At 37.9% G+C, this 27,931-nt stretch overlaps 5 protein-coding genes across 5 annotated transcripts; 3 read left to right on the top strand and 2 right to left on the bottom strand.

Annotated features, from left to right (window-relative positions):
- The first annotated feature begins 77 nt into the window (after window positions 1-77).
- Window positions 78-13,688, top strand: LOC103522377. The gene is made up of 7 exons (XM_017449029.2): window positions 78-150; window positions 5,595-5,736; window positions 7,554-7,743; window positions 11,315-11,429; window positions 12,063-12,234; window positions 13,001-13,194; window positions 13,550-13,688. Exons 1-7 carry the CDS (start codon window positions 86-88, stop codon window positions 13,686-13,688), a joined length of 1,017 nt encoding a protein of 338 aa, XP_017304518.2. The 5' UTR covers window positions 78-85.
- On the top strand, window positions 9,963-14,722 carry LOC103522191 (alpha-ketoglutarate-dependent dioxygenase alkB homolog 6-like). The gene is made up of 5 exons (XM_008487297.3): window positions 9,963-9,996; window positions 10,322-10,520; window positions 13,367-13,549; window positions 13,690-14,364; window positions 14,587-14,722. Exon 4 carries the CDS (start codon window positions 13,691-13,693, stop codon window positions 14,345-14,347), a length of 657 nt encoding a protein of 218 aa, XP_008485519.1. The 5' UTR covers window positions 9,963-9,996; window positions 10,322-10,520; window positions 13,367-13,549; window position 13,690; the 3' UTR covers window positions 14,348-14,364; window positions 14,587-14,722.
- Window positions 14,641-15,873, top strand: LOC103522367 (low molecular weight phosphotyrosine protein phosphatase-like). The gene is made up of 2 exons (XM_008487470.3): window positions 14,641-14,646; window positions 14,709-15,873. Exons 1-2 carry the CDS (start codon window positions 14,641-14,643, stop codon window positions 15,168-15,170), a joined length of 468 nt encoding a protein of 155 aa, XP_008485692.1. The 3' UTR covers window positions 15,171-15,873.
- A 265-nt stretch (window positions 15,874-16,138) lies between these two features.
- LOC103522358 lies at window positions 16,139-16,880 on the bottom strand. Its single transcript, XM_008487463.2, has 2 exons — window positions 16,596-16,880; window positions 16,139-16,242 (listed from the first exon to the last, which is right to left on the bottom strand). Exons 1-2 carry the CDS (start codon window positions 16,849-16,851, stop codon window positions 16,139-16,141), a joined length of 360 nt encoding a protein of 119 aa, XP_008485685.1. The 5' UTR covers window positions 16,852-16,880.
- A 339-nt stretch (window positions 16,881-17,219) lies between these two features.
- Window positions 17,220-21,473, bottom strand: LOC103522202 (putative uncharacterized protein DDB_G0282133; the record flags this gene model as incomplete). The annotated part of the gene is given in 5 exon segments (XM_008487305.3): window positions 17,220-17,419; window positions 17,806-17,866; window positions 18,741-18,947; window positions 20,001-20,729; window positions 21,331-21,473. Coding segments are annotated over 5 exon segments (1,122 nt in total). The 3' UTR covers window positions 17,220-17,406.
- Between the last annotated feature and the right edge of the window lie 6,458 nt (window positions 21,474-27,931).

Raw genomic sequence — 27,931 nt, 5'->3', positions numbered from 1 at the left:
AACCACAACACCTAGAAAGCTGAAATTTGGTAGGAATATTCCTTTTATGGTCTAGGTGTGCAATAAGAAAGGATTTGTCCTGTCCATGGTGATACCGTTTGTCGTTACATGGAGTGGCAGATATTTTGGTATCATGCGAATAACTACCAGGTGAGGAATATTAGTTCTTGAAAACAATAATAAAAGAAAGTAAAAAAGTGTTTCAAAAACGAAGTTTTACTCTTGGTGTTCTTGACACATCCACTAATAACAGCATTCAAAGGGGATTATTTTATGTTGCGCACATTGCATATCTGCAAATAAATAGCAGGCGTTCATACAAAATGTACTTTGTTTTTGACAAGGCTAGTAAGGGAGCTCAATGCCGACCTTACGTTAAGGTTCTTATTAGGACACAACAGTTAAGTAACGTTCCTCATGGTTGGTACTTGAATGGGTGACCTTCAGACCAAAGATTTTCTTTGGTTTCCATTCAGACTGGACCAGGTCAATGTGAGTAGGTAGTGCTGTAACACCCTTCTGAGCTTAACTTTAACTCTATGTGCAATCTGAAAAGTTAGAAATCATCTATACAGGATGGCACTAGGGAGGAGTTTGAGTCCAGATTTCTTGATCCTATCATACAAGGTGTAAAAGGTGAGAAATCCACCAATGGTGAAGAAGGTGTCCACGATATTGAAGTGAACCAAAATGTAGTCAAGTTGATGGAATTTCTGAAAGATGAAAGAAAATGAACGATAAAATAAATGAAAATTAAATGAATTGAATACATTAGTTCCCAATGAATCATTGAAATTAAACAATGTTGCGCGTCTCTGGATGGGTTTCCATTTGTGCCATCGAGTGAGGCTTTTTCCAGTCCCACTCAGCCTGGGTGATGTTAATGTGAGGAGGTGCCTAGTCCAACGTAGGATAAAAGTCCGCCACTAAAAAGCCTATCAGCTTTAGGTACAGTGACGTTAAACCCCTAATAAATAAAACTCCCCTATTAAATAAAAATCGGCAATAAAATGCTCGTTTTTCTTTCACTTTCATACCTCAGCCATCTATACAGGATGGCACTAGGGAGGAGTTTGAGTCCAGATTTCTTGATCCTATCATACAAGGTGTAAAAGGTGAGAAATCCACCAATAGTGAAGAAGGTGTCCACGATATTGAAGTGAACCAAAATGTAGTCAAGTTGATGGAATTTCTGAAAGCAGAAAGAAAATAAACGGTAAAATAAATGAAAATGAAATGAATAGCCCAAGTTCTATACAACCGACACTCCTACCATTTGGATTTAACTACCCCATATACAAGGTACAAAGAAAAATGTAAATCAGTGTTGAGTATCCAATAAAATATAACAAGACCGACCGCGTAGTTGCAGAAATGTGTTTCTGCGTGTGGCGGGTCCATAAAAAAAAGGGAACAGGTGCCCCCTGTAAATTACCCAAAAGTTCTAGCTTTTATCATACCAGACTACCAACAGCGGGTTTGATTCCCAGTCGGGGCGGATTTTATCTTAACAGATAAGGTTCGTTCTTTGAACAACTGATGGCTTTCCTATCCCGTTCTCCTTCGCTCTTTGATTTTGGGATGATAAGACCTCCGTTGTTATAATTCCCTCTATCTAACCTAAGAAAAGAACAAGAAGAAGAAAAAATCCACGAAGAAAAATGGATCCATTCAAGATTTCATCTAAAGCAGGGGTGGCCAAACCGTAACAAGACCGACCGCGTAGTTGCAGAAATGTGTTTCTGCGTGTGGCGGGTCCATAAAAAAAAGGGAACAGGTGCCCCCTGTAAATTAGCCAAAAGTTCTAGCTTTTATCATACCAGACTACCAACAGCGGGTTTGATTCCCGGTCGGGGCGGATTTTATCTTAACAGATAAGGTTCGTTCTTTGAACAACTGATGTAACCCTCTATCTAACCTAAGAAAAGAACAAGAAGAAAAAAAAAATTCCACGAAGAAAAAATGGATCCATTCAAGATTTTATCTAAAGGGTTCCTCACTTTCTGAAGATCACTTAGGTACCTCAAGAATGTTTTCAAAGAAAAATGGATCCATTCAAGATTTTATCTAAAGGGTTCCTCACTTTCTGAAGATCACTTACCTCAAGAATGTTTTGCATATCCAAGATGGCGCTCTGAAAGTAGTAGAATATCCTATGTCCCATAATAATAAGACACATGCTGAGGAATTTTATACCATGAAGGAATTTTAATTCCTGACCCGACTCCGAGAATAACTTCTCGATATTTTTTACCATTGAAAACGACAACAAGGTTTTCATCAGGAACGCTGGAAGAAGAGAATGTCGTCTTGAAGTTTTATTAAAAAATAAGGAGGTACAAGCGTGAAAAACTTGGAAAAAACGATAAATAGGTACCTAAATGTTTTACCTGCCTCGGTGGTGTAGTGGTCAAGGCGTATTATTATTAGTATGATTATTATTATTATTATGTATTTTTCCAGGCTGGTTCCTGTGTATGGCGTAGTCATTTCATTGATAGCTATCATTCTACCTTATGTAGGAAATGGTCCTATCTACCATATGAAAATCGCCAAGGAGGCTGAGCGGTGTCAGGAAAATTGGTGGACTAACATTCTCTTCGTTAGTAACTATGTGAACACAGCACATGGAAGTGTAAGTAGTGTAGAGAGTATAGGAGTGTAGAGAGTAAGTAGTGTAGAGAGTATAGGAGTGTAGAGAGTAGAGAGTGAAATTTGAAGTACCTATTTATTTATTTTGACCCTTTATTGGTTATAATTCAATGTACGTACATACAAGAAATTACAATCAAGTTGCGAAATTATTGCCTAGGGCAATCTCTACTGATCAACTTAATAAGGACCAAGATATTTTAGTCCTGTAATGGAAAAATACTCGTACCTAATTGTGTTGAGCAAGAACACTTGTCACAAATTAGCTTGGAAAGTAGGAAGCCTGTCGTGTAAGCGCTAGGTCACTTTTTCGATTCCCGCCAAGGACGAACTTCATCTTATGTAAATTTACAGCTCCCTCTATCCTCTATTAAACCTCTTGAAGGGAAAAATCCTAAACAGATAAGGTCTTTTCTGTTGTAGCAAATATTTTATGTACCTACTATGAACTTCTCACCAAGTTATGACAAAACCCCAACTAGGCGGAGGCTGCTGATTTTCTGCGTAGCAATTGTCAGTCGAAACTTCGAACCATATCGAATCTCCCAACTGTTTGTTTTCATGAACAAGTGCTGAGTTCAGTGAATGTTCCAAATCATCTGAATGACATGGGTTATAGCTTATACCTACCTGTGCGTATCAATTGCGGTTTTATTTTCCAGAGAAATATGTGTCTACTACCTAGTTATTACCTTATAGGTATATCTAGTTTTTACCTAGTTCTATCCCTTATCCGCGATTTTGATAGGATCATCTTTCACATACATATGTAGATGGAAATCATTGATGAGGTACATTGTAGATATTTATAAATTTATAACTTAGGTATATCTAATAAATGAGATAAATGTCTTGCTTCTTTCTGAGTTCTAAGAGTGGACTTACCCTTTTTATGAGACTCAAACTCATTAAACAACTTTATTTATCATATGATTAAGCAGTAAAAAATAGACTCGAAATATAGGTAGGTATTTTCAAAAACAATTCAATTTTGTTTGTAGGTATTTATGTATTTTATTGAATTCAAAAAGACATAAACTTAAATTTACTAATAAAATAATAATTTGATCTATACTATTAGGTACGTACTATGTGTACGTAGGTATCTTAGGTAAAATAAATAATTTATTGCTAAAAAATTAAGTAATGGTAACCATGATATTTAATAGGTAACATAATAATTATTTAATTAAGTAGGTACCTATAGACTTTTATTTTATTTTTATTTTTTTTTTCAAAAACAGAATTTTGAGTTTTTTTTTTAACCTAAACTGGGATTTGAACCCAGTCACAACCTCAAGTTAAAAGTGCAAATCAAAATATTGACAACTACCTCTATAAAACTTTCTCGTTTTGAGTTCATAGGTCGTCGCGACAAATTTCGAGATCGGAGCTCATTTGTGTGAGAAAATGTGAAAAAAAAATCCCACAATTACTCAATTAACTTTAAGTCACCCATCCATTTATTGGCTTTGCTCGGCGTAGCTTAACATAGGTGACGCTTAAACCGGTCTTAAATGATCGACTGAAGTGTTTCTGAAACTTTCTCGCTTTGAGTTCATAGGTCGTCGCGACAAATTTCGAGATCGGAGCTCATTTGTGTGAGAAAATGTGAAAAAAAAATCCCACAATTACTCAATTAACTTTAAGTCACCCATCCATTTATTGGCTTTGCTCGGCGTAGCTTAACATAGGTGACGCTTAAACCGGTCTTAAATGATCGACTGAAGTGTTATCTAAAACTTTCTCGCTTTGAGTTCATAGGTCGTCGCGACAAATTTCGAGATCAGAGCTCATTTGTGTGAGAAAATGTGAAAAAAAATCCCCCAAAAACCAGTTTTTTTGGCTTTATGGTTCTCTGGACAAAATTTGCACCACCATTTTCGTGGTCCTGGTAAAAAGACCTTTAATTTGATATATAGGTCGACCAGGTTTAGATAAGTCCTTCTATGGGGACAGACAGACCGACTGATAGACACCGAAGCGAATAAAATAGTCCGTCCCTTAGGTATACCTTTTTATTACTATTGTAATAATAAAGGAAGGACGGACTAAAAAGCGTTTCAAAAACAAAGTTTTACTAGTGGTGTTCTTGACACATCCACTAATAACAGCATTCAAAGGGGATTATTTCATGTTGCGCACATTGCAGATATGCAGCAAATAAATACCAGGCGTTCATACAAATTGTTCTTTGTTTTTGACAAGGATAGTAAGGGAGCTCAATGCCGACCTTACGCTAAGGTTCTTATTCTGACACAACAGTTAAGTAACGTTGCTCATGGTTGGTACTTGAATGGGTGACCTGCAGACCGTAGATTTTCTTTGGTTTCCATTCAGACTGGACCAGATCAACGTGAGTAGGTATTAACACCCTTGTGAGCTTAACTTTAACTCTTTGATTAAACAATCTGATTGGCGAAATGTTTGAAATCAACCAATCAGATTAATTAAATCTTAAATCTAAATATTATTTCCAGTTTGCTGTCCAACCCTATTGAGTCGGAATATTTCACCAAGGTCTACTCTAGAACTCACAACAGGACTCTTGGTGTTCTTGACACATCCACTAATAACAGCATTCAAAGGGGATTATTTTATGTTGCGCACATTGCATATCTGCAAATAAATACCAGGCGTTCATACAAAATGTTCTTTGTTTTTGACAAGGCTAGTAAGGAAGCTGAATGCCGACCTTACGCTAAGGTTCTTATTCTGACACAACAGTTAAGTAACGTTCCTCATGGTTGGTACTTGAATGGGTGACCTTCAGACCAAAGATTTTCTTTGGTTTCCATTCAGGCTGAACCAGATCAATGTGAGTAGGTAGGTAGTGCTGTAACACCCTTCTGAGCTTAACTTTAACTCTATGTGCAATCTGAAAAGTTAGAAATTAACTACCTAATCAGATTGCTTAAATCTAAATTTAACATTCTTTCCAGTTTGCTGTCCAACCCTATTGAGTCCGAATATTTCACCAAGGTCTACTCTAGAACTCACAACAGAGCAACCTGTTACTTACTGGGTATGATGACGTCTCACTGGTGTTTCAAACTGAAGGAGATGAACTTCAAATTCAGCACTGTAAGTATTAACAAAGGAATAAATTGAGGGGCGCGCAGCAAGAAGGGCAAATGTAGCAAAATCGTGTTTTCGGGAAATCGCATTTAAAGTTTTTCCTACTAATTACAAAATTGTTTATGTACAAAAGGATTTTTTCGTGTAACTTCGTGAAAAATCGAGATAAAGTCAAGTGTAAGGCGTGTAGAACTTCAAATTCAGCACTGTAAGTATTAACAAAGGAATAAATTGAGGGGCGCGCAGCAAGAAGGGCAAATGTAGCAAAATCGCGTTTTCTGGAAATCGCATTTAAAGTTTTTCCTACAAAGAACAAAATTGTTTATGTACCTACAAAAGGATTTTTTCGTGTAACTTCGTGAAATATCGAGATATCGAGATAATTTTTTCTGTGCTGTCTAGAGTCTAGAGAACAAAATTCCGCGTCGAATAAGCCTGTATACGCAAAAAGGGTAAACGTCGACTTTTGACCTTCTTGCTGCGCGCCCCTCAATTCTAGAAAACTCCATCTATCAAAGAATCAGAGAATCTATAGGCGCTCTAGGTTTTCCTTGCCCTTGGGTCAATTCAATTTGAAGAAACCATTTACTGATGAAAATTTGTAATGAAACAATGAGTTTACCACCGTGGATTGTCTCAGGATTGAGTTCAATCCGAGGTTGACCTGGTCATCTATAAGTATAGGGATATCCTCGTTTCAATGCCCAGTTGGTAAATCCCAGCATAGGGTCTAGAAATTTAGGGCTAACCTAGTTAGTTTGATAGCACTCCTGCCTGCGTTAGGTCTCGTGTCCGATTCCCGCCCGCGCCGCGGGACGAACTTTAAGCCTATTCTGTCTCTCTCAAATTTTCATCCTCTCAATGAAGGTCTATTAGACCTTCATTGATAGGCCACACTCATGACAGCACCACAGACCTTAATTGTTAAGTACGTATACAGTTCCCTCTATCAAACATATTTCTTTTTTTTTTTTTTCAAGCATAGGTACTTAGTGATAGGGTACCTATCTCATTTTATGGTTCTTGTGGCATTTTCAGAAACAGCTAGCTGTCATGAGTGTGGTCATATACATCCTGATGGACTTCAGTCAGTTCTACCAATGGTTCTTCTACGTTCAGGACAGACCTTATTACCGTAATTGTTTATGTACCTACAAAAGGATTTTTTCGTGTAACTTCGTGAAATATCGAGATATCGAGATAATTTTTTCTGTGCTGTCTAGAGAACAAAATTCCGCGTCGAATAAGCCTGTATACGCAAAAAGGGCAAAAGTCGACTTTTGACCTTCTTGCTGCGCGCCCCTCAATCAATCTAGAAAACTCCATCTATCAAAGAATCTATAGGCAAGGGTCTAATAGCTCTAGGTTTTCCTTGCCCTTGGGATCAATTTAATTTGAAGAAACCCATTTACTGATGAAAATTTGTAATGAAACAATGAGTTTACCACCGTGGATTGTCTCAGGATTGTGTTCAATCCGAGGTTGACTTGGTCATCTACAAGTATAGGGATATCCTCGTTTCAATATCCAGTTGGTAAATCCCAGTATAGGGTCTAGAAATTTAGGGCTAACCTAGTTAGTTTGATAGCACTCCTGCCTGCGCTAGGTCTGGGGTCCGATTCCCGCCCGCGCCACGGGACGAACTTTAAGCCTATTCTGTCCTCTTATTAGACCTTCATTGATAGACCATACTCATGACAGCACGATAGACCTTAATTGTTAAGTACGTATACAGTTCCCTCTATCAAACATCTTTCTTCTTTTTTTTAAGCTTTTAGTGATAGGGTACCTATCTCATTTTATGGTTCTTGGGGCATTTTCAGAAGCAGCTAGCTGTCATGAGTGTGGTCATCTACATCCTGATGGACTTCAGTCAGTTCTACCAATGGTTCTTCTACGTTCAGGACAGACCTTATTACCGGCTAGAGAACGCTGTCTATGCCGCAGTTCACAAGACGTTCTGGTCTGCCGGCATATGCGGCATTATTATCGGATTTATCACTACAGGATATGGTAAGTTGGACTTACCGATCATGGACATTATGGACCATGGATCATGGACATTATGGACCATGGACAAGTCCGGAGGGGGTTGGGTAGTAGTGTAGGTATCTTAGGTGCCAGAGCCGCCGTATCCAGGATTTTATTTAGGGGGTCAAGAGACCATGAAGCCCGGGCCCCCTTGGTCCAACATAAATACAGTCTTGGTAGGTACAACCGAGCCACGGGAGACATTAAAAATTCCGAGGGATAGGTACCTATAGGTTTAATGAAGTTCTCTCTCTTTCTCTTCCTTAATTTATTATCTCTCTCTCCTCTCTCTCTCTTCCTTAATTTATTATCTCTCTCTCCCCTCTCTCTCTTTCTCTCCTTTCTTCTCCCGCTTCCTCGCTCTTTTCCTGTCCTTCCCGCTCTTCCTCCTAAAATCTACTTAATCTTATTATTTAAATGAAACAGGTAGTTACTAGAAACTGGGGGGTGCAATAGTCCTACATACTGAACTCGGCACACTGGAATTTCGTCAGAAAAGACCCCCATTTCAATGTAATGTAGGTAGGTAGGTACTATAGAAACTGGATGCATCTAATAAGAATAAGCACTCATCCTCCTGACTATATTTACCAAATATTATGTAGGCTCCTAACTTTTGACTCTGTATTTCTCCATTTAAATATTTACAATACTATTAAAATACATTTCAAATAGACTTTTCTTTTATACCTATCTAGTTCAAAAATATTATTTTGCACTGATTTATTTTTTTTTTTTTGTTAATCTCAAAACATACAAAAAGCAGGGCCTACTTTAAATACACTATCACTATCATCTATCATTACAATAAATACAATTATTTTTACTTTTTTAATTCTTATTTCCTAATATTACATTCTGCAATATTTTGACCATTTCTTTTGAAGAGGACAACTACTTAACTTCATTATTTCATAAAATTTTCATTATATCATAAAATATTTTGGTGGATCTACTAAGGGCAGGGATGGAGTTCATTTTCTAAAAGCAATTCAAAAACTCAACAGGAATGGGTCTTCACAAAGGGAATTGATACAGTTTCAAGTTAATCATCTAAATACCTCAAACCTATAAATCTATATCTTGAGGTTTGGCGTTTGTCCAAATATTCCATATTGTGATATCATGGATAGGAATCTACCATAAGGGGTCGGTATTAAATAAAAATATTCTATTTACACACTTCTATTTTCGACATATAAAAATAACTACATGATTATTTTTTTTTAGTTAAACAAAAGAAATAAATTGACGGATTAAAAGAAATTCATAATAAACGCTAGTAAAAAAAAATCCGAATTTGAAATAAATTTACAAATAAAGTTCAAAGAATAGAGAAATTTAAGGAACCTACAGTAGTTCAATACCGGGAATCAAGAAAAGGTGTTCTTTGTAGGTATGCTAGTATTTGTTCACTGTACACAAATACTGGAGTACATACAACCCTATCTCATTTGGGTTACTTATATCACATAAGTATTAGCAAGCAATAATGCAGCTAGGGGAATTTTATAAAGCTTAAAGCTGCTTCCAAAATGAATCCAAATGTCAAACTACGAGTGTAACCTAGGGTTGGGTGGTTGGAGGTGATATCTTGGTATCCTATGTGTTAGGTACCATCCTGTATTTACTCATAGAAGCTCCTGTTGGGAACCTGGTGGATTTGTTTTTGAAGAAAGAAAAGTCCCGATAATCTGAAATATTTTGCTGGAGTTGGGAGAGATTTACGGTAGGTATCTACTATCTACCTTATTATTACGTAAAAAATTAAACGTAGGTATGTACCTAAATAGGAAACCTATTAATGTACATACCTAGGTACCTATTAATAATAGTTACCTACCTACTACCTACCCAGGAAAATTCCAAGTGCCTACAAAAAAAGTAAAAATCCTAGGTAGGTAAGTAGGTACCTATAATCCTGCAGTCCTTTTTACTTTCCTTATCCTATAGGAAGGAAAGTATTTTTTTATTATTTTTTTTTTTTTTACAAAAACCCACGGGAACTTTGATAAGTTCGGCTTCACTTTTTTGGTTAAGTTGAGTACTGAGTCCACTCACCCTAGCCTCCTTGTATTGTGCTCACTTCTCACACATCAGAAATATGCCAGCTTCTCTTATCATCAACATTGTATTTTTGTGCAGTCAGCTGTTTCCGGATCCAGTGATAAATTTGATAAAAAGTTAAAAAGTGGATTATTAAAGAATTAAAGTGATAAAGAATTGATAAAAATGGTAAAGAAAATGGAATTATTTTGATTTTCTTCTGTGTTTCGTTGTTCCTTTGTGTGTTTAGCACCTTATCAGTGTCAGGGTTTTAGGCTCAAGTTCATTGTTAATCTAATTTTAACAAACTGCCAGCAAAGGAGGTTAGCTGATCAACAAGTTTTAGTTTCTCAGTCTCTCTTTTTAGTTAATTTAGATGTAATCAGTCTCTATTTAGTTCATTTGCTGGAAATTCGGTGATAGTAAAGTTTCCTGGTGTTTCCCATCATGGATAGTGAGGAAAGTATTGTTCCATTGGTATTGTAGAATTTTCCTTGTCATGTTTTTCATAAAGGTTTCTAGGGGAACCTAATTTGGGTTATTATTACTTAGGCTAATCGGGAACTTAAGCTAAAGGATATATTGCATGTTGATCAACTCTTTCTGATTTAATTGGCTTGTGGAACTCTATCTATTATAAATGAGTCAAAGTAGGAGGGACCTGTTTGTTATGTAGACACTTACCTATCTATCCAATTATCATATTCACTCAGGTGTGATGCATTATTTTCAGTTCAAAACATCCAGTATTTAGTAGTCAATCAAATACATAATACTATTGTATTGTATTTTTGTCCATGTTCTTTGTATTATACATGAGTTGATTTTTGCCGGCATATGCGGCATTATTATCGGATTTATCACTACAGGATATGGTAAGTTGGACTTACCGATCATGGACATTATGGACCATGGACAAGTCCGGAGGGGGTTAAGTAGTAGTGTAGGTATCGTAGGTGCCAGGGCCGCCGTATCCAGGATTTTATTTAGGGGGTCAAGAGACCATGAAGCCCGGGCCCCTTTGGTCCAACATAAATACAGTCTTGGTAGGTACAACCGAGCCACGGGAGACATTAAAAATTCCGAGGGATAGGTATAGGTACCTATAGGTTTAATGAAGTTCTATCTCTCTCTCTCTTCCTTAATTTATTATCTCTCTCTCCCCTCTCTCTCTCGCCCCCTCTCTCTCTCTTTCTCTCCTTTCTTCTCCCGCTTCCTCGCTCTTTTCCTGTCCTTCCCGCTCCCTTTTCCCTCCTAAAATCTACTTAATCTTATTATTTAAATGAAATAGTTAGTTACTAGATACTGGGGGGTGCAATAGTCCTATATATACATACTGGACTCGGCACACAGGAATTTCGTCAGAAAAGACCCCCATTTCAATGTAATGCAGGTACTAGAAACTGGATGCATCTAATAAGAATAAGCACTCATCCTCCTGACTATATTTACCAAATATTATGTACCTAGGCTCCTAACTTTTGACCCTGTATTTCTCCATTTCCAGGTATCTTGTCGCCGATTTTGAATCACTCCCTGTACGTACCCCTGAGTAGACTAACGTACTGTGTTCTTCTTATACACTTTCTTTTATTTTTCATTTCAGGGTTGGGTGGTTGGAGGTGATATCTTGGTATCCTATGTGTTAGGTACCATCCTGTATTTACTCATAGAAGCTCCTGTTGGGAACCTAGTGGATTTGTTTTTGAAGAAAGAAAAGTCCCGATAACCTGAAATATTTTGCTGGAATTGGGAGAGATTTACGGTAGGTATCTACTATCTACCTTATTATTACGTAAAATTAAACGTAGGGTATGTACCTAAATAGGAAACCCATTAATGTACATACCTACCTATCAATAATAGTTACCTACCTACCTATATACCTACCCAGGAAAATTCCAACTGCCAAAAAAAAAATAAAAATCCTAGGTAGGTAAGTAGGTACCTATAATCTTATTATTATTATTATTATTATTATTATTATTATTATTATTATTATTATTATTATTATTATTATTATTATTATTATTATTATTATTATTATTATTATTATTATTATTATTATTATTATTATTATTATTATTATTATTATTATTATTATTATTATTATTATTATTATTCCTATGTTATAAATTTTAAAAGACAATTGAGATTCGAAATTTTTAAAATTTATAATTTAATTTGTGAAGATTCTTTTCTAAATAATTATTCCGATAATTATTTGCATTTATTATTCCTATGTATTTTTCCAGGCTGGTTCCTGTGTATGGCGTAGTCATTTCATTGATAGCTATCATTCTACCCTATGTAGGAAATGGTCCTATCTACCATATGAAAATTGCCAAAGAGGCTGAGCGGTGCCAGGAAAATTGGTGGACTAACATTCTCTTCGTTAGTAACTATGTGAACACAGCACATGGAAGTGTAAGTATGAGAGTGAAATTTGGAGTACCTATCTATTTATTTATTTTGACCCTTTATTGGTTATAATTCAATGTACGTACATACAAGAAATTACAATCAAGTTGCGAAATTATTGCCTAGGGCAATCTCTACTGATCAACCTTATTAAGGACCAAGATATTTTAGTTCTGTAATGGAAAAATACTCGTACCTAATTGTGTTGAGCAAGAATACTTGTCACAAATTAGCTTGGAAAGTAGGAAGACTGTCGTGTAAGCGCTAGGTCACTTTTTCGATTCCCGCCAAGGACGAACTTCATCTTAAACAGATAAGGTTTGTTCTCGGAACGGATGTGTTCTTCTATTCTGTCCTATTCTCTTTGATTTAGGAACCATAAGACCTCCGTTGTTACAGTTTGCTCTATCAAACCTCCTCAAATCTTCTAGGACATTATAGGAGGACATCCTTTTCTCATTGATTTCGGGACAAGACCTTCGTTGTTACAGTTCCCTCTACCAAACTCTTCGAAAAAGTTCTAAAATATTGTGTTCTATTTATTCTTCTTTCAGTGCATGATACAGAGCTGGTATCTATCGTGTGACTTTCATCTATTTCTGTTAGGTCTGGTCATTTTGTATGTGATCAGCAAAAACGAAACGTTAGGACTGAGACTCCTGAAAACAAAAATTAGAAAAATAAATGTGGGCAGGTGGGCCAATAAATGGTACGTTTTTTAAGTGGGCGAATAAATGGTACACTTACCCTGTTCTATTTATTCTGCTTTCAGTGCATGATACAGAGCTGGTATCTTTCGTGTGACTTCCATCTGTTTCTGTTAGGCCTGGTCATATTGTATGCAATCAGCAAAAACGAAACGTTAGGACTGAGACTCCTATATGTTTGTTTTGTCCTGTCCATGGTGATACCGTTTGTCGTTACATGGAGTGGCAGATATTTTGGTATCATGCGAATAACTACCAGGTGAGGAATATGAGTGCTTGAAAACAATAATAATAAAAACAAGCTGGGCCCGTCCCTCCGGGAATTTTTTAGCCCGTAGTTTATTCGATCGTGGTTAAAGAATACCTTTGTACCTACCTAATTATTGTTTAATATTCAGTTTATTATCATCCCAATTATCATATTCACTCAGGTGTGATGCATTATTTTCAGTTCAAAACATCCAGTATTTAGTAGTCAATCAAATACATAATACTATTCTATTGTATTTTTTGTCCATGTTCTTTGTATTATACATGAGTTGATTTGCACCACATGAAAATCAACAGTGGAAAAATTTCACCTGCTGTGCCAGTGTTTCATAACTTGTTGTGAGGATGACAGGGAACAATGTCAATGTAGAGAAGTATGTTATAAAGAAAGCACCTCCTACTGTGTACTACATTCCCGACTTCATCACTCGAGAAGAAGAGTCCCACTTGCTGAACAAAATCTACTCCCATAACTTGTTGTGAGGATGACAGGGAACAATGTCAATGTAGAGAAGTATGTTATAAAGAAAGCACCTCCTACTGTGTACTACATTCCTGACTTCATCACTCGAGAAGAAGAGTCCCACTTGCTGAACAAAATCTACTCTGTCCCAAAACCCAAATGGACTCAACTGTCCAACAGAAAGCTTCAGAACTGGGGTGGTATTCCACATCCCAAGGGAATGATTGCTGAAAAACTACCAGAATGGTTGGATACTTACTTGGAGAGAATTAACCAGTTGGGTGTTTTTGAATCTGTTAAACCAAATCATGTTCTGATCAATGAATATTTAGCTGGTCAAGGAATTATGCCTCACTTTGATGGGCCTCTTTACTATCCCACCATTTCGACAATATCTTGTGGCTCACATACCATTCTGAATTTCTATGAACCAGACAGAACAAGTGAAGGCAGTGAAGTATGCTCAATATTTGTCGATGCTAGAAGTTTGCTTATTCTGCAGGATGACATGTATGAGAAATATGTTCACGGTATTAGTTCCAAGACTGATGACACATTGTCTAGTGATATTTTGAATTGTTGTTCCTCAAGTCCAAATCAAATGTTAAATAGAAGTACCAGGGTTTCTCTTACTATCAGACATGTACCCAAAACTACCAAGTTCACTATTAAGACCTGATTTATCATGATCTCTTGGTAATTTATGTTTCTTTAAATTTTCAGATTTAATAAATTTTTGCCATGTAGGTTTTTGCAATTGGGTTTAAAGGCTTCAAAAGCAGCAAACTTAAATAATTTTGTAGGAATAAAAAAGTGTCTTGAGCCTACTCAAAGAGATAGCTACTATTACTTACTTGTGTTTATTCAAAAGATTTATAAAAATAGCCTTAAAAACAGCATGTTCTTCTTGATTTTCAGGCAGGAAAGAAAGCTGTGCTGTTTGTGTGTCTTGGTAACATTTGCAGATCACCCATGGCAGCATGTGTGTTCAAATATTTGATCAATGCCAGGAACCAAGCTGATCGTTGGACTGTGGACAGTGCGGGGACAGGAGATTGGCATGTTCAGCATGTGTGTTCAAATATTTGATCAATGCCAGGAACCAAGCTGATCGTTGGACTGTGGACAGTGCGGGGACAGGAGATTGGCATGTCGGACACCCTGCAGACTCAAGAGCCAGGGATGTCCTTGCCAAACACAATGTCCCATGTCAACATCAAGCCCGGCAAGTTATCGAAGAAGACTTTGGCAAGTTTGACTATCTCTTTGTCATGGACGAATCTAACTTTGCTAATGTGAAAGCCTTTGAAAAACGTGCTGTGAAGCAAGGAATCAAGCCTAATGCTAAAATTCTGTACCTAGGAGATTATGACCCTAAGGGTGTAAAGATCGTTGAAGATCCATACTATTCTAGAGCCAAGGATGCATTTGATATTTGCTATGAGCATTGCTATAGGAGTTGTGAACAGTTCTTGAACAAAGTTGAAAAGAATGAGGTGTGATGAGATAGGTATTTCTACCTATTGTAATGAATATGATCTTATGTTAAGAGAAATATGATCAAGACCAAAGTCCTAGTTGTAAGAAAATACTTATTTGTGCACTTGAGTGGACATTTGTAATGCTCAATTTCCCCTCATGTCTCAAGTGCAAGACGAGTATTTTCTCATAACTGTGATCTATTATTACTTTTAAAAAGTAATCTATCTCAGGGTGTATCCAGTGTAGGCAAAATTAACTAAAAGGGAAAATGAGATATGCTCATACAGCTATTAAAAACGGGTTATGCATTTAAAGAACTTCTAAAAAGGAAATGAAAACAGCAGTACAACGTTTTCTTTTAAATGGATTTTTTCAAATTTATTTTTAGTCAAGCAAAAAATATTGAAATTCATAAATAATGTTTAATAATAAATAGTTCACCTTTTTTAAATGTATTAGGCATATTTGTTTAGAAGTAAATAATGATTCGTTTAAATTTTATCTATGAACAATATTACTGAAAATAACTTCTGGGGTTTTTATGTCAAAGTCTATTTTAGGTCAAGGAAATGTATTTTATTGATAAAACAAATTTTCTAAAAACATCTATGAGTAATTTCTATTTTGTAGGTAGTATCTAAGCTTTTTTACCTCTACATAAATATTGTTTAAATATTCAAACTAGATTCAAAAACTCTAGTATTGATCTAGTTTATTTTGGAATAAAATGTAATGAAAATGCTAATAAAATTAGTAATAAAAAACATCTAAGCTTTTTTACCTCTACATAAATATTGTTTAAATATTCAAACTAGATTCAAAAACTCTAGTATTGATCTAGTTTATTTTGGAAGAAAATGTAATGAAAATGCTAATAAAATTAGTAATAAAAAACGAATATGCAATTTTGTAATAAAAATCAGCATCAGATTCTTTACTTTCATTTACTTTGCGTTTCTCCACAGCTCTCAATATCCAAGGTGAAATATTAGATGAAATATATGATTGGGTTGTAGATACATTGGTTGACTATGTCTTCACGGTGAATAGAGCGCAGTCCCTTCTCTAGGTTGTTACCCGTGGCGTTAGGACCTGATGAATATAAATACGAATTAAAATGCATATGTACATTAGTTTTTTAAAGGTATCAAATCAATTAGTGGAGTTTGCCAGGGAAAGAGACTACGTATTTTTTCCCTCCAAGAGATTGGATAGAGGAAACTAATGTAATAAAGGCGGGAATCGAACACGCGACCTAGCGCTTACAAAGCAGACGAGCTATATTCTTAGCTAACTAAGATGGCAATAAGCTTTTCAGTGACGAAGTTACCCGCCCCCCTCATATTTAACCTCACTCAGCCCAAGTTGGGAAGGAAAAGCAGCATGCGATCACCCAGACTTAACGTGCTATCGCCGAGCGCCGGCTAACTATTACTGGTACTTACCTTGTGTTTTCATCCATAGTTTCAGCATCACCAGAGCCTGTTGGCGGGGGTTGTCTCCATATTCCTGCCCTATGGCTCTCACATCATCGTCAGCAATACCCAACTCCGCCGCCAATAGCCGCCAATCCCCAGCCAATAGATTACTGATGTCACTCAGCCGAATGTCGGCCCGCTGTATGGTTTCCGTGTGAGCGAATGAGCGGCCCGCCAATAACTGGTGGCTAATGTCCAGATTGAGAAGGTCGGACTCTGACATTGCGCTCTCGGGGACTGGAATCGGAGGAAGTGACAGATATGTTCGTTAGTTTTACAATCATAAAATTGTTTTTAGTCCGGATATTGTAAAATTAGTTGAAAGGAGCTTCAAAATTAGCCTTACAAGAAGTGTACGAGATCCAGGTTCGCATTCCATCAGCGTTCATTAGAAATAAAGCCCAACATAACAACCTAATAAACGGGCCTAGCGTCAGGTGTTGCGTTACACAGGTAACTGACGGATTAAAAGAAATTCATAATAAACGCTAGTAAAAAAAAAAAAAAAAAAAAAAAAATCCGAATTTGAAATAAATTTACAAATAAAGTTCAAAGAATAGAGAAATTTAAGGAACCTACAGTAGTTCAATACCGGGAATCAAGAAAAGGTGTTCTTTGTAGGTATGCTAGTATTTGTTCACTGTACACAAATACTGGAGTACATACAACCCTATCTCATTTGGGTTACTTATATCACATAAGTATTAGCAAGCAATAATGCAGCTAGGGGAATTTTATAAAGCTTAAAGCTGCTTCCAAAATGAATCCAAATGTCAAACTACGAGTGTAACCTGGAAAAATAAAACAAAAGATAATTAGTATTAGGTGGGAGGAATTTCCGGAGTCTAATACTTAGATAGTAAGCTTGCATGCCAGAGGTCTAGAGTTCAAATTCTGGTAGCGTTTTCCCTGTTTATGTGTAAGCAACCATTGGCGTCATCACAGAAAATAAAACCAGATATTGGGGGTAAAAAAACTAGACTTTACTATGAAAGTGAAAAACAACTAGGTATGTAGTTAAAAGTTAGATTTGTAGAAGCTTAACCCATCCTTTGGGGCATTTACCCTACACATAAGCCTCGGAGTGGGGTTTTTGGGTGTGGAGTTAAGCTGGTAAGGTTAAAAGTTAACAAACTATTGATAGTTACTTTTTATTGCTATAAAGCTATGAACTTACTTTTTATTACTGACAAGTTCATTGATATTCTGTGCAGAGTTCTCATGGGTCAAATCAGCTCCTGAAACAAATAGGAAGAATCATAATGAATTAATAATAGTCATCATAGGATAATTGAGTGTGGGTTCGATTCCCACTTGGGGCGGATTTTATTCTTAAAAGATAAGGTTCGTTTTCGGAACGACTGGCTTTCTTCTAACCTGTCCTCCTGTTTGATTTCGGAACGACAAGACCTTTGTTATTACAGTCCCCCCTATCAACTTCTTCCTCCCAGATAAGGTTCGTTCTCGGAACGACTGGCTTTCTCCTATCCTGTCCTCCTGTTTGATTTCGGGACGACAAGACCCTTGTTATTACAGTTCCCCCTATCAACTTCTTCCTCCTTTTTCGGTGTTTTAAGTCAGCCTTTTCCAGTGAATTCCATTTTGCCTTTCGGCCCCTGTTAGCCCTTCTATCTTCTTCCTAACATTTTATTTCAATAGGGTCAGCGTTTCTTGTAAGTCTCTTCCAGGCAGCCCTATTGTGTACCTAATGTCCTGATAAATTTTTCTCACCCAAGTCTTGATTCACACAATCTTTCCACCTCTTCTTCGGCCTCCCTCGCCCTTTTCTCCCCCTCACTTATATTCTGTCAACTCTTTTCCCTGTGCAAGATCTCTTCTTTCAACATGTACATACCAATGCAATCTCCTCTCCTGGATCTTCCTTGACACTACGGTTCGGCAGAGCCTGCTCTTTAATCGTAGATAGAAAATTACATTGTAGCATGAATCTTGAGGGGCTCACAGTGATTTTACGAAAAAAATGGGTGTCACCCTCTAGAAATGCACGCTGTCCCCTGGGAAGCGGTACTGTGCATCTCTAGAAATACACGCCGTCTTTAATGTGTTAAATCCTTATGACTTTTATCAAACATTTAAAAATAGTTTACTCACCATTATTGGTATTATCTTCTTCGGAATCGCTTGCTCCCTCTCTCACAGCCACGTCAGAGCCACTGGAGCTCGGCGGGATCTTGCTCTTTGCTCCCCCGTTATTCTGACTATGATTGTTGTTGCCCGAGCTGGATCTCTTCATTTCTTTCTCGTAGTCAGAGCCTGAGTCATCTCCACTGTCCCGTCTCTTATTACTCCATCGGGTTTCTGAGAAGAGAAAATTAGGATGGATAAGATTAGGTTCGTTCTCGGAACGGCTGGTTACGTACTTGCTATAGTCTGTCACATCTCAAAAAAAAAAAAAAAAAAAAAAAAAAAAAAAAAAAAAAAAAAAAAAAACAAAGCGGCCGCTACGAAAACCAGTGAACCAATCAGAAGGCTTTCGTTAATGGTACTGTGTGGTAGAAATAAAACCGGTTACTTTCTGAAGATTTGTAAAGGAAGATACGACGATGCACTACGGATTTGTTAACACTGCACACGAGTTGTTTTTTTTTTTTTTTTTTTTTTTTTTTTTTTTGTGGATATGACAGACTTTAAATAAAGTTAGTAATGCGGTGCTCACTTACTAAGAGTGAAAAAGACTGCTTAAGTAATGACAAATTTGGACCCAAACATTGCGTGATTTGGATCACTGAAGTTAGGCAACGCTTCGTGTGGTTAGTATCAGGATGGGTGATCATCAGGACAATCGTGTATGCCCACGAGGTTTTTTTTTTTTTTTTTTTTTTGTGGATATGACAGACTTTAAATAAAGTTAGTAATGCGGTGCTCACTTACTTAGAGTGAAAAAGACTGCTTAAGTAATGACAAATTTGGACCCAAACATTGCCTGATTTGGATCACTGAAGTTAGGCAACGCTTCGTGTGGTTAGTATCAGGATGGGTGACCATTAGGACAATCGTGTGCTGCTGGCTTTTTCCGGTCCCACTCAATCTGGTTTAGGGTAATGTGAGGAGGAACACTAGAAGCGATTGAACTGTAAAACCTCCGATCCTAAAAAAATCTTTAGTAGTTTTACAGTGATGAAACCCATGAAATCTTCTTCTTTTCTTAATCTTATTTGGGCCCTTTTCCCAATGTTATATGGGATCGGTGTTACCCTCCTTTATCCTACCCCTCCATACCCTCCCATACAATGCCTGCATCCCTTCTCTCTCAAGTCTTCCTCAACCTTATCTCTCCACCTCAGTTTTGGTCTCCCTCTCTTTCTCTTTCCCTGTATTACTCTTTTTTTTTTAATAATAATAATCTCTTACCATGTGTTACGTCCTCATTGATGATCATCTCTGCTTCAAGTGAGGGAGATCTCCACAGCTCCTGCTGTTCCCTACTCAGCTTACTATCACCGTTCTTGTTCCCGTTCCCATTAAATCCCTCTTCTCCCTCGTCAAATTCCCACGGCTTGTTCCCGTTTCCCTCGTCCTTGTGGTATTTTTCCCACCCGGTCCCATCTTCCGGGTGTGTTCGCGGGGAAGGCGAGGGATTTTTCGCGGGATTTTCTCCGGAGGGAATTTCCACCAGTTGGTGACTACTGTTGGTGATTTCCTGGCTGAGAAAATCGCTCACGAGGGATTTCGGTTCGGTTCGCTTTTTGGGCTTCGGTTTCTGTTTGGACTTTTTCGTTGTCGTCGTGCTTATCGTAGTGGTCTCCACGACGGAAGGGTCCTCGTTCGAATGACTCGTGATGGTCGTTGTTTCGTGCACATGTTGGGTGTGGTTGTCTGTTTCGTGTTGGGTGTGGTTGTCTGTAGGTTGTGTCTCATGTTGGAAAGTTTCCGTGTGTTCTGTGATATGGTTTGGATGGATATCGCCCAGTCTGGCTACCCCGTCTTGGTGGTTAGGTTCGGGGGAGGGGTGTTCGTAGTGGGGTATAGGGGAGGGAGTTTTATCCTCATGGGAGGGAGGAATGGGGGAGGGGGCGGTATCGTCTAGGAACTTTTCGTTTTCAATATCAGAATGATCCTCTTGGAAGTGGGATTTCTTTCCTGTGAACATAGGGAGAGAATAGAGGGAGGGAAATAAGACAATTGTCAAGAGAGAGAAAATTTTTGGCTACAAAATTTTTACGAGTGGATGCCCTTCGCACTGAATCTTTCCGAATGATCCTCTTGGAAGTGGGATTTCTTTCCTGTGAACATGGGGAGAGAATAGAGGGAGGGAAATAAGACAATTGTCAAGAGAGAGAGAAAATTTTTGGCTACAAAATTTTTACGAGTGGATGCCCTTCGCACTGAACCTTTCCTTTTTAGCAAGGGAAATTTCAGGCTGGTAACCTCCCTGTTTAAAGTCCCCCAGCTAGACTAAGCAGGTCTACTCCCTGTTTAAGGTCCTCCAGTAAAACGTACATAATTATGTGTCAATTATCCAAAGGTAAAAACTAGGTGTCAATATTATAAACTTACCTTTTCTAGAAGGACTTCTATTCAGTGTGAGCAAGGGAAATTTCAGGCTGGTAACCTCCCTGTTTAAAGTCCCCCAGCTAGACTAAGCAGGTCTACTCCCTGTTTAAGGTCCTCCAGCAAAACGTACATAATTATGTATCAATTATCCAAAGGTAAAAACTATGTGTCAATATTATAAACTTACCTTTTCTAGAAGGACTTCTATTCAAGGTAGAATCCCGGCTAGGTCCCAATTCATCCTGTAGGGTATCAAACCCGCTCTGGTCTAGTCTGGTTTTGGCTACAGCCCGTTCCATGTCATCAGTTACTATTTCCAGGTTGTAGATATCAGATTCTTTACTTTCATTTACTTTGCGTTTCTCCACAGCTCTCAATATCCAAGGTGAAATATTAGATGAAATATATGATTGAAAAATTGATTAAAAATGAAATAAAATAACTAAGATTAATAAACTGGTTATGGTAAGGTGATCTAAATATTTATCATAACCTTTCAATAGTAAGATATAATTAATATGCTAGAGCAAAAGGCAAACTTTTTATTTTAGAATAAATTGGTGCACAAACCATTCTTAGGGATATTAAAAAATAAAATATTTACAATACTATTAAAATACATTTCAAATAGACTTTTCTTTTATACCTATCTAGTTCAAAAATATTATTTTGCACTGATTTAATTTTTTTTTGTTAATCTCAAAACATACAAAAAGCAGGGCCTACTTTAAATACACTATCATCTATCATTACAATAAATACAATTATTTTTACTTTTTTAATTCTTATTTCCTAATATTACATTCTGCAATATTTTGACCATTTCTTTAGAAGAGGACAACTACTTAACTTCATTATTTCATACAATTTTCATTATATCATAAAATATTTTGGTGGATCTACTAAGGGCAGGAATGGAGTTCATTTTCTAAAAGCAATTCAAAAACTCAACAGGAATGGGTCTTCACAAGGGGAATTGATACAGTTTCAAGTTAATCATCTAAATACCTCAAACCTATAAATCTATAAAATATGTATTATAAACACATTGCTTTCTTAGGCCAGCCGCTCACTATCAGGTAGACCTGACAGGTACACCTGATAGTGCGTGTGCTCAACAGGTATCAGGCAGACCTTTTCTGCCGTACCTGTCAGGTCTACTTGATAGTATGTGTGCTCGTCAGGTATCAGACCTGACAGGCGGACCTGATCAGGTGTGCCAGTCAGGTCTACCTGATAGTGAGCAACGTTGGTTGTGTGGCAGAATGTTCCCCCTGCTATTCAACTTGACAATTTAATCAACCATCTTCTCTTTTCTTTCTCGATTAGTTATATATAGGAACAGGATTAGTTAGAGTAAATTTAATGTAGTAAAGGATTCACCCGTTCAAGTGTGTATAATAAATAAATTCTTATCCACTTCATCCCCCCAGGCAAAGACTTCCTGTCCAAGGCCGACATTCCCCTCCTCCACCAAGGCCGCCTCCCCTCTCCAGACATCACCAATAACGTCTCCATAGCTGTCACTTACGCCCGGAATGCCCTCTCCACAGAACGCAAACCTTATCGCATCTCCTGGCATTCCGAGATCACTTGGAACGACCAGTTTATCTTTACTGAGTTGTTCCCACCTACGTTTCAACGAATCAAGGTGGAAGTACTCATCAACAAGGTATTCACTGAATCACTGGACAAGAGGCTAGTTGGCTGGCTAGACGCTTACTTACTCGGAAAGTAAGCAAGTAGAGGCTATGAAATACGAAATAAGATTTCGCGAATCACTTAAAATCTTAGCAGCCATAAAAATACGAAATCCGCGATAGCATGTTGAATGCACCAGTTCTAAATTGATCACTCAAGCAACGCTGGGCGAGGTTGGTATCCGGATGGGTGACCATCTGGACAATCGTATTTTACTGGCTGCTCCCGGCCCTATTCAGGCTGGATGAGATTAATGTGAGTAGGCCGGCAGCTTATCACCGAAAGGAAGGTGTATCTTAGCAGCTATAAAAATACGAAATCCGCGATAGCATGTTGAATGCACCAGTTCTTAATTGATCACTCAAGCAACGCTGGGCGAGGTTGGTATCCGGATGGGTGACCATATGGACAATCGTATGTTACTGGCTGCTCCCGGCCCTATTCAGGCTGGATGAGATTAATGTGAGTAGGCCGGCAACTAATCACCGAAAGGAGGGGTCACTCAGCCGAATGTCGGCCCGCTGTATGGTTTCCGTGTGAGCGAATGAGCGGCCCGCCAATAACTGGTGGCTAATGTCCAGATTGAGAAGGTCGGACTCTGACATTGCGCTCTCGGGGACTGGAATCGGAGGAAGTGACAGATATGTTCGTTAGTTTTACAATCATAAAATTGTTTTTAGTCCGGATATTGTAAAATTAGTTGAAAGGAGCTTCAAAATTAGCCTTACAAGAAGTATACGAATCCCAGGTTCGCATTCCATCAGCGACAAAAATTTGCACTCGTTTTCTGGTGTTCTCGTGTTGACCCAGCACCTAAATGGGAAGTATTGTGTCTCTTATCGCCCGATGATGGACATAGGTACTACGGGATGGGCATGCTACGACACAGACCACAAGCTTCCAATGTAGCAGTTGTTTTATTGCTACGAAACAAAAAAGGCGGTGAAACACTCATCTTTTTCTAAGACCTTAATAGGTGTTACTCACCTATATTGTCAGGCAGGCCAATGTTGAGCGTACATAGGGGTGACTGGGCAGGTTCGCCACGCGCCACCTTAGGTTCCCTCATGAACAGAATTCTCGCCATTGTTGTCTCGTCCGGGTCTCGAACCCTCACGGTAAACGGCAGCCGGTTCTCTTTGAAGGCGTGGAACTCTAGTTTGAGAGGGTCCCCGGACTTGGCGATCGGGATGAGGTTGCCTACGAACTCCACGTGAATAGGACGCCCTAATAGGGGGAGATAATAAACATGGTGAGAGCGTCAACTACCGGAGGTCCTGAGTTCGATTCCCGGGGGATGCGAAATTACTTCAGCTTTCTGCTTGAAATAGTACAACATCTACCTTGTCATCTAATGATTCTAATGTAACGGTGTGGACTCAATGTCGTGTGGACAATTGAGTACCTTATATTGGCATAAGTAGGGCCATATTTGTGCTTTAGACTTTAGTCCATCAAGGTCAGGGTTGCACTTAGGGCCCCCGGGATTTTTTTTCTCCTAAATGTAGTAATATAGGTTACTAACGATATGTACTAACGATAGTGAATTTCGTGTGGACAATTGAGTACCTTTTATTGGCATAAGTAGGGCCATATTTGTGCTTTAGACTTTAGTCCATCAAGGTCAGGGTTGCACTTAGGGCCCCCGAGCTTTTTTTTCTCCTAAATGTAGTAATACAGGTACTAACGATAGTAGCTTACAATTTGGCGCATCCCCCTTATAAACGACTGTTAGGTTCTTGCCCCTACCCTTGCTGAAATCCTAAATTCAGGACTTTTCAGGACAGTGTGTCATTTTGTTGTGCTGTAAAAGTGGGAACAAAGGTTTACCTTGCATGACTTCGACGTCCCGACTTTTGGCCACCTCCGTGAAGTGTTCCTGATGTTCCAGAGTTTTGTCTTCCTTATCGTCAGTCATACAGAATACCCTTAGCCTTGCCTCTAACAGGTCGGTCCTCTTGGCGAATACCACAAATCTGAAAACCAGGAGAAATAATGAGATAAGAAGGGGGAGGTAAAAGGAGAACGCCAAGAAAAGAAAATTGGTACAAAGGAAGTCCAAATCCCAGAATAAGTGGAAAAGGAGATATTAATCAACTTCAACACCCTGACTGCCAAAGCATGTTCCATGGTGATTTGTTGATTACCCACAGAAACCCCTGTATTAAAACATCTCCCTTAACATCAGAGACACTCTACAATTCTTGGATTCTTTTTTTTTTTATTAAAAAGAAATAGCAAAAATTCACTCAGAGAATAATTATTTTGAATTTTATATGATTTAGATTAGAAATTGACCATTGTACAATGTACTATCATGTATCTTATGTGCAAATAAAACGTATATTCTATTCTATTCTACAGAGTGACAGAATGACAGACCTATTCTCAGGATGACGTCTATTACAACTTAAACATATCCAACGACAAACCCTGTCTCCATGTCACCCTCACTCTGCCCGACTTGAGAGAGCGACTATACCTTAGAAACAGAATATTTCGTATTCAGGAGGCGCTGAAAGAGAAACTGGGCAAAGTTCAGGAGAAAATCTTCAGTAAAGATGAAGACAGAGCGGGGAAGGTGCTCAAGGAAGCTGTGACTGGATTGGTGGAGAGTTTGAGCAAGTTTGAGATGTCTTGTAAGCACTTGAACCCGGATGAGAAGTTAACGGTGAAGAAGCTGAGGGCCACCTTTCAAGGTAAATCAGATGAGGCCAAGGGTAGCGGTTGACGGGGGTTAAATCTAAGAGCGAAAGCCGGCAGGTGCCTCCTTTCAATGGCCCAGTATAGGTGGATGCAGGGACTACTCGTACTTCTAATAATATTACAAGAGTAGAATAGATAAGATTACCCCTTCATTTAAATAAAATATGCAATATGTAGAACGTCAAGGAATATGAGGGGGATGCGCCGCAGGCCGTTTTTGGGAAAAACTTGATATTTAATTTGAACATTCTTTATTTTTGACCGGGTGGCAAATTCCATGACTTTTCCCGGTTTTCTTTAAGCCGTGTCTATCTCCAACCTTTCACTACATAGAAGATCGCCGAGTCCGGGAATGACAAGACTAAGGTAGTTCTCGGTATGACGTCACACCCGGGACGCGTTGGACAAGTCAACGCTGAAGCTCAACGATTGTTATGTTTGATCAATCAGTGTGAGAAACCGAAGTACATAGAATGTAGATAGAGGATATGAATGTGTAAAAAGCTTTTCAGGAGGAATGGGTTTTTGATTTACATAGCTTTAAGTAAAACCACTCCATCCAGGAATGATGGGCCTTGACGGTTAGCTGTTCAGGACAATTGTGAGCAGTAGAAATCATTCTTGAAAAAAGAAGAAAACTTCTAGATGTTTTCATAATGGAAGTTTAGATACCTCAAACTAAATTTTGAGTTGTTTAACAAAACGTTGAGCTTCCGTTGAGTTTTCCAACTTGTCCTCGGTGTGTTCACAAACTCAAACTTTTTGCAACCGGTTTGACACACTTACTATGATTATTTTGATTTTGAGTTCTGACAGTTTCTAATAATCTCTTGACTTTTGTATTAATATATTTCTTTCCGTTTTCAAAACAGCATTTTATGTCTCTAGCACCTCGCAGTACATTGCAGCAAAACTTATGTACATATAATTTGTGAATATTTTTTTGGGAAAAAGCGGCTTTGACTCCTGAATGAATGAAGGATGCTCTATCTAACATGGCTAACCTAATGAGTTATAACTAGATGAACCATATTGGCAACTGTCCATATTCATATGTAGTTATGTACTAAATAATATACATAAAAGTTGTGTACATATAATATTAAACTATTTCTTTCACGTGCCTGTTACTCACAATTCACAATATAAAACAGACCATAAATTACAGTTACTAATGCCAAAAGGATGTAAATTTGTGCGGATTTAACAGTAATGCAATTTCACACGGTCTAAGGTGCTGATAAAATGTAAATTAATAACAACTTTCGCCCTTCTTCAAATGTCAGGTCCTTAACGTACAAAAGGCGATTTACTGTCAATATTGTCACAGTAAACAGATCTTTTCTACTACCTACTAAAGAAATAGTATCATCCCAGAATGTTCTGTCTGAGGTCATTTAATTGTAAACATATAACAACGATCAAGATATTGTTCTTCAACAACAATGTAAAACGTTGCAAACAAAGTAAACGATTTCAATTCAATTATTTTGCCAGTGAAATAGATGAATTTGATGGCACATTCGTTCTCTTTTGACAAAATTATCAGATTTATCAGTAAAGAGTCATATGTATTAGAGAAATTGATACGCATTTTCCTCATCATGGTGGGAGTAAATTTTCTGTGAGCGAATTTTTGGTCTAGCTTTTCTTGTTGTAAAATTGGAATAGCATTCAAGCAGAGAGATTCATGGACTACCACCGGGAAAAAATCCTGCTTAAATACATTTCAAGGAGCGCTTCTTGTTTTCAAATTTCCTAAAAATCCTCAGATCAGCTCTGATGTAATCTACACTAAGCTACAGAATCAGAACCATGGATCAAGTTAGATGAGTCAATTGTGAATCGTCCTAGAACACAAAGAATTTTCCTAAACTCCAGCTGATTTTTTAGTGTGCCTCCAAATAGTATGTTGTTGTAGTAGCAGTCTCCTACTCATCCTGGTAATTCTCTCTCAAAATAGTATCTACCTGTCTAGTGGTGTTTTAAGCCAGTAGCCGATGCTGGAAATCCTACCTGATAACATCAATAATAGGAAAACCTCTCCTAAATCCAACAACGATTTCAATTCAATTATTTTGCCAGTGAAATAGATGAATTTGATGGCACATTCGTTCTCTTTTGACAAAATTTTTGATGGCAAATTTGAGGAAATCAGGCTCTATGTCGTAAATTATTGGTGTAAAAAAAGTGGATATAACTTTCGAAATTTCTTTGATATTGGCTTTTTACAAGCGCATATTTCGTGAACCATCATTCCTAGAACCCTTTCATGTACACCGATTGATTTCTCGTGAAAAGTTATCAAATTCTCAAATAAATGAGGATAAAATTCCATACCTCGGCTGGGATCGAACCCACGCCCTCCTGATTACCAGGCG

Source organism: Diaphorina citri, unplaced genomic scaffold (genome assembly GCF_000475195.1).
Source record: "Diaphorina citri unplaced genomic scaffold, Diaci psyllid genome assembly version 1.1 scaffold79, whole genome shotgun sequence".
NCBI classification, from domain to species: domain Eukaryota; kingdom Metazoa; phylum Arthropoda; class Insecta; order Hemiptera; family Psyllidae; genus Diaphorina; species Diaphorina citri.
Note: the sequence above shows the minus strand (reverse complement) of the source record. Positions and strands in the feature narration are given on the sequence as shown.

Excerpts from the sequence above, each read along its gene's own strand:
- LOC103522377 (XM_017449029.2), top strand. The coding sequence starts at position 86 with ATGGTGATACCGTTTGTCGTTACATGGAGTGGCAGATATTTTGGTATC. Across the intron at positions 12,235-13,000 it reads TGAACACAGCACATGGAAGT|TGCATGATACAGAGCTGGTA; the intron begins GTAAGTATGAGA and ends TTCTGCTTTCAG. Across the intron at positions 13,195-13,549 it reads ATCATGCGAATAACTACCAG|GATGACAGGGAACAATGTCA; the intron begins GTGAGGAATATG and ends ACTTGTTGTGAG.
- LOC103522191 (XM_008487297.3), top strand. The coding sequence starts at position 13,691 with ATGACAGGGAACAATGTCAATGTAGAGAAGTATGTTATAAAGAAAGCA.
- LOC103522358 (XM_008487463.2), bottom strand. The coding sequence starts at position 16,851 with ATGTCAGAGTCCGACCTTCTCAATCTGGACATTAGCCACCAGTTATTG. Across the intron at positions 16,243-16,595 it reads ACTATGGATGAAAACACAAG|GTCCTAACGCCACGGGTAAC; the intron begins GTAAGTACCAGT and ends TATATTCATCAG.